Genomic DNA, 10,126 nt, shown 5'->3' with positions numbered 1-10,126 from the left:
AAACAAGGAACATTAACTTTCTCCAAGGATGAACATGTCTTGTTTGTTATCTGTCATCTCCAAGGATGAATATGTCTTGCTTGTTATCTGTCATCTCCAAGGATGAATATGTCTTGCTTGTTATCTGTCATCTCCAAGGATGAATATGTCTTGCTTGTTATCTGTCATCTCCAAGGATGAATATGTCTTGCTTGTTATCTGTTATCTCCAAGGATGAATATGTCTTGCTTGTTATCTGTCATCTCCAAGGATGAACATGTCTTGTTTGTTATCTGTCACTAAAAATAGTCATATTATTATAAATACTAAGCTCTAGATGTGGATTCTGCTCACATAAACTTTTGAGAATCATAAGTAATGTACTTTTAGTGAATACAAACGTATAGTTAATGTTTCTTGTTTGTTGTACCACAAGTACAAACATATAGTTAATGTTTCTTTTTTGTTATACCACAAGTACAAACGTATAGTTAATGTTCCTTGTTTGTTGTACCACAAGTACAAACGTATAGTTAATGTTCCTTGTTTGTTGTACCACAAGTACAAACGTATAGTTAATGTTTCTTGTTTGTTGTACCACAACTACAAACGTACTTTGTTATCTGTCATCTCCAAGGATGAACATGTCTTGTTTGTTATCTGTCATCTCCAAGGATGAACATGTCTTGCTTGTTATCTGTCATCTCCATAGATGAACATGTCTTGTTTGTTATCTGTCATCTCCAAGGATGAACATGTCTTGCTTGTTATCTGTCAGTTTAACATGTGTTTGAGTGTAAATCTTTATCAGCCATATTTCCAGACCAGGTGATAAATCTTGTCACGTTTTAAAGCGTACATCGATTGACCCCATTCGACGCGTTCGTTCGAGTCAGACCTTTAATATACGAACTGTACAGTCTGAAATAACAAACTTTCGAATTGAAAACACGAATATGGTTAATGCTGAATGTAAGCTGTTAACACCTGCACTTAATTAATGTTATTTTTTTTATAATTACTGTTGTTTTTTTTAAAGCGTAAGCCTAAACATCTATTTGTTTTATACTGTACTTCAGAGAATATCTGCTTCGCATCGGAAGTTACCAAGTAATATTCTGAAGGCTTTTTATCCATTAAACATCGTTTATGGAATTATGCTATTTTCTTTGACAGCCTGTAGAAAAATTGGGGACAAATATATAAATTTTCATAAATAAACGTACTTTATGATTTACAGTTTAGTTATTTCTTAAGTGTTTTTTATAGTAGTTTAGCTTGGACAAGTTGACGTGTCTGTTAGAAGTGAAAAGGCTTAGTTGTGTTTTAAAGGTTAGGTATATGTTTGCATGTGATATCTATAAGTTTTAGAAGTTAACTCAAGCAAGAAACTGGATAAAATTGGGAACGTTGATATTTTCCTTTTTTTGTTTTAATCATCATACAAAGATATTTAAAACAACAAAACTTACCGAATCAAAGAATAGATGACGCCACCGTTTCTTCACTTAAATTTACGTTTTGGTGAAGAAAAGAAACTAACAAATACATAAGATTTGATGTTGTTAAGTTTTACTTTGATCTTTCTCATAACATGTATTTTTTCTAAAAGGCTTCAGAAAAAACAAAACAAGAACAAAAAAAACCCTGTTATATTGTAACACATTTTTCTTATCAGGTGGAACTGATAATCAATCAGTTACCTCAGCTGCCTTATGGCGCCACCTATTTGTGTGTATTTGGTGATAGTGGACCTATTCCAGCTCGTGTAACCCAGCATGGCCTAACTTGCCAAACGCCACTTTTCACAAGTCGGCCAATCATTCCAGTAGGAGAAGGTAAGATTGTTTGTTTGTTTTTTATCCAAACACATTGCACATTGAATTTCTTATAAAATACCCACAATGTCTTGTAAGTTTTAATTTAGTTCTTGATGGGTTTTTTAAAAAAAAGCTGTAATGTTATTTTTATTTATTGGAATATGATTACAGTTAGGTCATTCTAAACACTTTGATTAATATTATTTCAATAAGTAGTTATTATTAACTTCTGGTAAACAACAAAATAAAAATCTCTCTCACCTCCAGGGATAGATATGTTATCTGTCATCTCCAAGGATGAATATGTCTTGTTTGTTATCTGTCATCTCCAAGGATAAATATGTCTTGTTTGTTATCTGTCATCTCCAATGATGAACATGTCTTGTTTGTCTTCTGTCATCTCCAAGGATGAACATGTCTTGTTTGTTATCTGTCATCTCCATAGATGAACATGTCTTGTTTGTTATCTGTCATCTCGAAGGATGAACATGTCTTGTTTGTTATCTGTCATCTCCAAGGATGAATATGTCTTGCTTATTTTCTGTCATCTCCAAGGATGAATATGTCTTGCTTATTTTCTGTCATCTCCATAGATGAATATGTCTTGGAATAGAGAAGTTGTCTCCAGAGTTTAGTTTATTTTTTTACCTGCAAATTATTTTAAAACCCACACACAACTAGTTGAAATGATACAGCTTTGTGAAACACTACGTCATACGTTACAAGTTCTTTAAAAACCCACAACTAGTTGATATGATATAGCTTTGTAAAACACCACGTCGTATGTTACAAGTTCTTTGAAAACCCACAACTAGTTGATATGATATAGCTTTGTAAAACACCACGTCATACGTTACAAGTTATTTTAAAACCCACAACTAGTTGAAATGATACGTGTTATATTAATAACAAGCAGAGTGTTATATTAATAACAATCAGAGTGTTATATTAATAACAATCAGTGTGTTATATTAATAACAATCAGTGTGTTATATTAATAATAATCAGAGTGAAACTTGGAGGGAACAATTATGTAGTTACGAATTGTCGTTTCTTCACCGATTATTTATCAGAACTGTTTAGTTTACGTTATGAAAAATCTGTATACATATTATTTGAATATCACGGAATTTTTTCCTTTTCATAAAAGTGTCTCATTTTTATTGCTGGTTCTGAACAATTTAACGTAGGAGTAAAATATGCTGTATTCGCCGGTCAGGTCACGTTAGCTTCACATAGAACAACAAGAGTTTTGTTTATCTACCGTGTGGTGGTAAACCCACAGCAGCTGGCATATATTTCTGTTGTGTATTCGTGCAACACTAGGGAGTTGAGTAATCATGCAGTGCATTCCGAGGGGGGTTATGCACTGATCGCACGCTTATGCAGTTCAGCACCAAAAGAACGAAAGGGGGGGGGGGGGGTACTTGCATGTCAGCTTCAGGACCAAGTAAAGATTTAATACATAATTTAAAGACGAGGCTTAAGACTCTCTTGTTATTATCGAAATACCTGAAATTGAAAGTACGTTTGGAAATCTTGCTTTACTTAAAAACCTTAGATGGACTAATTGGGAGAAGAAAAATAACTTGTAACATACGACGTGGTGTTTTACTCAAGTGGCAAAACCGTGAACTACTGCTGTGTTTAACAAAACAAATCTTATTGGATAATTTCAAAACGTTTTTACTCCCAAAGACGATATCTGAAGTACAGGTTCGTCGAAATAAACGTTAGTAAAAACGTAAACAAAGTACAAATGCTTTAGTTGATGTTTGTTTGTTTTTTTGCTTTAAAATTAACTTTCATTTACAATAAGGTACATTATTGTGTCAGAAGTTTGTAATCTACTAAGCCTATCCTCTAAGTTTGCATTTGTTTAAAAACAAACATTGGTGAAATTATCAGCGTATTGATATCTCAGTAATGTGTGATTAAGTATTAGTAACGAACATATTTACAAAGACAAAACAAATATTAGCTTATTAAGAAATATTACTCTATTTTTTTAAGTATTCAAAGTCTTCCGTACGAGTCATCAGCGGTCGGTACGGCCCTCAAATAATTATTACATAAAAAAAACTATTTCGCGAGCGTTTAGTCATTTCGTGAGATGTGAATATTACGTATTTTGGTTGTCAATTACCCGTGTGTTATATAATAACAATCAGTGTGTTATATTAATAACAATCAGTGTGTTATATTAATAACAATCAGAGTGTTATATTAATAACAAGCAGAGAGCCTGCTTCACATTGAATAACTTATTAAAGAAGCAAAGCCAATAATCCAGTATACCAACATATTTCACTCATACTTCGTTTCAGCTATGCGTCAGTATCTTCCTTGAGTATTAATTCGATACTTTAATTTTGTTCTTTTTTTGACCCGTAAACTCAAGTTTGAACTATGAACTCTAATATCTTAAAATATAATGGTTTTCGAAAACATAAAGTATTTGACTCATCAATTATTATCTATTTCCCTATAGAATTTGGAGTGATTTCACCGTCTTGTTCATTTTTGTCATTATTTTTAGTTCGAAACGTTTTAGTTACAGTACCCATAATTCGTTATTATTAATAATTTAGATCAGAAATACAAAAGCTGTAGAGTTAAAGTACTTTGAATTCTAGCGTTTTAAGCCTACATCCTTAACTATAAACATTCGTAAGATTTACTTAACTCACGGGACATGTGTTGGTAGAGCTCTGACTTTCGGAGCTGGCGAACCGAGTTCGAATCCGTGTTATACCACAAAGTTGTTACTGTTATTATGAAACGATTTTATTTGTTCATTCATTGTATTCCTTTCTCAATAGATGCACCGTTAAAGAAGCCTGTCAGAATAGCACGTGGTCCTTTACAGAACACAGCACCCCCAGGTGGTTATCATTAGAAACAAAACAATGTATCGATTTCCAGTCTGTTCGACCAAATCAAATTCCATATGCCAGTTCTTCAGTGGTAAGTTTTATTAATGAATATCTTATCTTAATATTAGCAGGATATTCTAATGTATAACTGCTTTCGTTTTTCGTTGTGGGGGGCTGGGCGTGGCCTAGTGGGTTCAGACTGTGAATCCAAGGATTCACGACCCATTGCCGGAGAATCGCGCTCTGCACTTCCACTTTTCGATCACACGAGAGGAGCTCAAAAGTTGGCGGTAAGTGTTGTTGACTATCAGCCTTCTCTTTAGTCTTATGTTCAAAACTAGGGATAACTATCAGAAGTTAGCCGTTGTGTAGTTTTCCCAGAATTATGAGACAAACAACTGTCGTTGTGACTTAGAAGGTATTCGGAGTACATCTCCAAGAGATTCAGAGACTCCCCGGATATTCAGCGTTTAAATCTGAGATCTTGTAACACAGTAAAAACCTTGTTGAGACACCCGCGGTGGGCAGAGCACAAATATACCCCCCAAAAATAACACAAAACGCATTCAAAGAAAAATGCCAAACATGCTCGCCCTTTCAGCCGTGGGGGCGTTATAATGTGACGGTCAATTCCACTATTCGCTGGTAAAAGAGTAGCCCAAGAGTTGGCGGTGGGTGGTGATGACTAGCTGCCTTCCCTCTAGTCTTACACTGCTAAATTAGGGACGGCTAGCGCAGATAGCCCTCGTGTAGCTTTGCGCAAATCCATAAAACGTAGATTTACCAAAAAGCGTTTGTTTGTTTTTTTTTGTAGGGGGGGGGGGCATAGAATAGCTAGATCGGTTTTTAATGCGCCCGGTTTTGACGTGAAAATAAAATGCTGAGTACAATCACGTTAATTTAGAAGAAAAAGTAACCAACAATAGGAATCGGGAAGACACGGGCTGTTTGTCTTAAAACTTACTTTAATGTTCTAATACAAGACATGGCTGTTTGTCTTAAGACCCGTATTTACTCCAATGTTCTAATACAAGAAATTGTCTGTTTCCGTATAGTGATCGATTTTCAGAAGAGTGGGGCTTCCTAAGTATAAAGAATCCCACTTGTTGATGTATAAGGTTTGATACCACTAATTATTGGTTAAGATCAAAAGTATTCCGTCACCAAACACGCTCGCCCTTTCATCCTCGGGGGCGTTATCATGTGAAAGTCAGTCTCCCTATACGTTGACAAATAATAGCTCAAGAGTTGGCGGTGTGTGGTGTTGACTAACTGCCTTCCCTCTCGTCCATCACTTCAAAATTAGAGACGGCTATAGTACAAATAACTCTCGTGCAGCTTTGTGCGAAATTGAATAAAGAAACCAGTTTAATTCGAATCTTTGATCGTTTCCTTTTGAAGCAGTTTAGTGTAATTACTCCTCCTTTGACTGACCACTTTTTGACCTCTTCATATGTGGCCTTACAAATATTACCTACATCTTTTCATTTACTAACGCTGCCAGTTCTCAAATGTCCAGTATTATATTACAAGCAAGTGGACAAAGTCCAAGCTGGTATGAAGGAGACGATAGTTACTGTGTAATAACGAACCACTGCGTTACTGTGTAATAACGATCCACTGCGTTACTGTGTAATAACGATCCACTGCATTACTGTGTAATAACGATCCACTGCGTTACTGTGTAATAACGATCCACTGCGTTACTGTGTAATAACGATCCACTGCGTTACTGTGTAATAACGAACCACTGTTACTGTGTAATAACGAACCACTGCGTTACTGTGTAATAACGAACCACTGCGTTACTGTGTAATAACGAACCAATGCGTTACTGTGTAATAACGAACCACTGTTTTACTGTGTAATAACGAACCACTGCGTTTTACTGTGTAATAACGATCCACTGCGTTACTGTGTAATAACGAACCACTGTTTTACAGCTATTTATCAGCAGCACCACAAGAGCCGAAGAGTTTGACGAAGTTATTGTGGATGAAGGTCATCCCATCATCCCTGGATTACATTTTGACCCAACTGGCGGTTTTCTTTATGTATCATCTCCGTACAAGGTTTGTGGTCCTATATTTACATATATAATCAGTATATAATTATAATTCACCTGCTCCTCGTTTTCAAATTAATAAGCGAACACAAGGAATAAAACGTTCATATTTTCGTGTCAGTTTGTGCTTGATAAGTCGTTACTGTTAATTATGACGTAATGGTTTGACTAACTATATGCACACACAAGTTTAAGATTTCATTGTTGGTTTTGGTTTCTTTTCTTTTTTTAAAAAAAAAATCAGTCTGTAACAGGAATATTTTATTCTTTTTCACAAATTGCAGCGCATACTGGAGAGATGTTAGTTGTTAATAAATTTAAAAGGAAATACATACTTTACTCTCCAGATTAAACTTTTAATTTCACGAACGTTTATATTAAAATCACAGAGACACGCCAACTGAAGTGATTAAACAATTGAGAAATGTATTTTTTTTTTTTTGAAAAAAGTGAACCACGTTACCGAGTTATGCCGGTTTTGGGGATTAAGATTAGGCTTCGTTCAGTGGTGGAGTGTATACTGAGAAATTATTCAACGACCCCTATTCTGCATTATACTTTACGCTTTCCTACGTAACGGACGCACACTAATCGCTCCCCTCAAAAGCCGCAAGGAAATAGTTCGAGATGTATCCCATGATTCCTTAAAATAATATCATCTTTTTTTTTCAGCCTTGCGTCGGTAGCTTTTAGCAATATTAGCAGAACGATGAAAAAACTTGGGCAAGTGATGTAAAATTTAAATGAAAAACGTAGGTTATTGTAGAGTAGAAATGCGTAATTTATATGTATAAATACGCAAGTTTATGTGAGAGATAACTATTATAGTGAATTGCAGGTTCAAATTAATAACTAAACCTTTAGTAAGAACAATCCGGTTATCGATGTACTGAAGTAATAAAACTTTATATATTTTGTATTTAAGTTATTGAAAATGGTCTGCCATAAATGGTAATATTCATTTAAGTTGGAATCTGATTTTGATTTTCCAGATCAGCAAGGTTAATGTACAGAGATGTGAACGCTATAAGACCTGCGCAGAGTGTCTAAATAAGAAGAACCCGTACTGTGGTTGGTGCTCTTTAAAACGAAGGTAGGTCCAAACAAACAAAGTCGATTTTAATGGTGTTAAAAAACAACAACAACAACAAAAAAGAACCCGTACTGTGGTTGGTGCTCTTTAAAACAAAGGTAGGCCCAAACAAACAAAGTCGAGTTTAATGGTGTTAAAAAACAACAACAACAACAACAAAAAGAACCCGTACTGTGGTTGGTGCTCTTTAAAACGAGGGTAGGTAAAAAAAAAATGATTTTTATTGAGTCTAAATAAAAGGGAAGACCCATAATGGGATTGTTGCTCTTTAAAAGGTAGAGGTCTAAAAAAGAAAATAGATGTTTGTGGTCTTACAGTGTCCGATGCTCTTTACTGCAAAGGTAAGTCCAAATCGTCGGTTTATAGGTCCCACAATGATTAGTTGTTCTTTTTAAAACGGTCCCGGCATGGCCAGGTGGCTAGGGCGCTCGACTCGCAATCTGAGGGTCGTGGGTTCGAATTCCCGTCCCGTTTGTCTTAAAACTTACTTTAATGTTCTAATACAAGACACGGGCTGTTTGTCTTAAGACCCGTATTTACTCCAATGTTCTAATACAAGACTTCAGTTGAAGTCTACACGACCCTTAGTATAGATCAGGGTCTACTACTACTTTAGTTGAAGCCTGTACGACCCTTAGTATAGATCAGGGTCTACTACTACTTTAGTTGAAGTCTACACGACCTTAGTATAGATCAGGGTCTACTACTACTTTAGTTGAAGTCTACACGACCTTAGTATAGATCAGGGTCTACTACTACTTTAGTTGAAAATCAAGTGTGCTAGTCTTTTTTTTCTTCTTCTTGTTAAATCTGAAAACAGAATGTTTCTATGAAATTATTCGTATTGTTTCCATGTGTTGTTCCGTAAGTGATTTACTTTATGAAATCACGTATAAGTTTATGTAATGAAAGTAATTCATCATTACTTTACAATTACGAGGTGAATTATGCATTAACTAACTACAGAACTACACTTTACGATAAGTTTCGATATCAACTGTTCTACTTCTTAGCCTACTTTAGAAACAGTTTTTATTGTTTTATACAAGAGTAGTCTTAACACCAATTTTTATATATCTCATTGTGTTTTGAAAAGTCTGGAATTTGTGTTCATGACGTAAAGGATCCTTAGTGTCCGATTTGGAATAGTGTTTAATTGATATTAGTGACTCAGCTAAATTACTCCTCTCCGACCCAACCCAAGTAATAACCCCAAGTGTTGACTTTCAAAACTCAGTAAAATGTAATAGGATGTCTTTAACTGTGGCCGTTAAAATTCATCGTTCTGTTCTCACCGCCAGGTTTTAGTGATTTCAGATAAGTCGAGATACTCTAAGCTAAGACTAACATTTATCTCACCCTTGTGTGATTTCAGAAGGCGGGTAATATCCTGAACTTCTGTAATGAGACCATCAAACTGAACGGCTCCATACCCATCCAACAACAAGCAGCTGTGTTCTACTTCAATACAACCTTGACGTCCGTAGGGTTTAGAAGAATTGGTCAACACACGGTGGCGTTTGCAGGGACAAGCGACGGAAGCCTGAAGATGGTACTCCAAAACGATATATATTCATTCTTTAGACTTTGCCATCTTTTTATTCAGATGTCATTATTATTATTAAAGGTTGACATTCAAGTCCGAAGTCCTATGTTTGGGGTTATCATACTCGAGGGTCGAAAACACGCCAGCGGCGAGGGTACTCGGTTGATGACCTAGGACAGAGTGGTCATAGAAACATTTTGTAGTCTGCCTGCTACTCATAATTAAGACTGTTTATTATTAATTACAATTATTTTTGTAGAAATTTAGAAGCTCTTTTGGTAGAAGTTAGTACACAAGTATATCTGGTTAGAAACGTAAGAAATGTCTGTGTAAAGTCAGTGCTTAATTTCTCTCCAGATCCGTAAGCTAGTCAGTGCTTAATTTTTCTTTAAACCTAAAGACATAAACGTTATAGTTAATTTTCGGACTGTTTCGGTTACGTTGCGAATTGATATTTGACTGGCGTAGTTAACTATTACTCTTTCTTCCCCCATACCAAATAATAGCCGCATTAACGTTTTAATTGTTATCTCCCAAATCACCGCATCCCTCAATTGGGAACCGGTTCTTTTTTCTAATTTAGAAATTAAGCACTGATACAGTTCTGTTTTAGACCCTTAGTATAGATCAGGGGTCTACTACGTTTAGACTTCAACTAAAGTAGTAGTAGACCCTGATCTATACTTAGGGTCGTGTAGACTTCAACCATCACTGTCGATGTCAGTATTAATCACTGGTAAACTTTAC

The 10,126-nt window shown here is 35.4% G+C and overlaps 2 protein-coding genes across 4 annotated transcripts in view; both read left to right on the top strand.

Moving 5' to 3' along the window:
- The window catches only part of LOC106468630 (plexin-B-like), a 20,290-nt gene extending 10,610 nt beyond the window's left edge, over positions 1-9,680 (top strand). For all 3 annotated transcript variants that reach the window (XM_022396975.1, XM_022396973.1, XM_022396974.1), the window contains exon 3: positions 9,209-9,680. In XM_022396975.1, the coding sequence (XP_022252683.1) occupies positions 9,209-9,553 (345 nt within the window). In that variant the 3' untranslated portion in view covers positions 9,554-9,680. The remainder of the gene's footprint in view (positions 1-9,208) is intronic.
- The window catches only part of LOC106468629 (plexin-B-like), a 44,322-nt gene continuing 35,849 nt past the window's right edge, over positions 1,654-10,126 (top strand). The window contains exon 1 of the mRNA XM_013929057.2: positions 1,654-1,817. The gene's annotated coding sequence lies outside the window, so the exon portion shown is untranslated. The remainder of the gene's footprint in view (positions 1,818-10,126) is intronic.

This window comes from Limulus polyphemus, unplaced genomic scaffold, assembly GCF_000517525.1.
Source record: "Limulus polyphemus unplaced genomic scaffold, Limulus_polyphemus-2.1.2 Scaffold3088, whole genome shotgun sequence".
In the NCBI taxonomy this organism is placed as follows: Eukaryota; Metazoa; Arthropoda; class Merostomata; order Xiphosura; family Limulidae; genus Limulus; species Limulus polyphemus.
The sequence above is the reverse complement of the archived record's forward strand: the minus strand, read 5'-3'. Positions and strand labels throughout refer to the sequence as shown.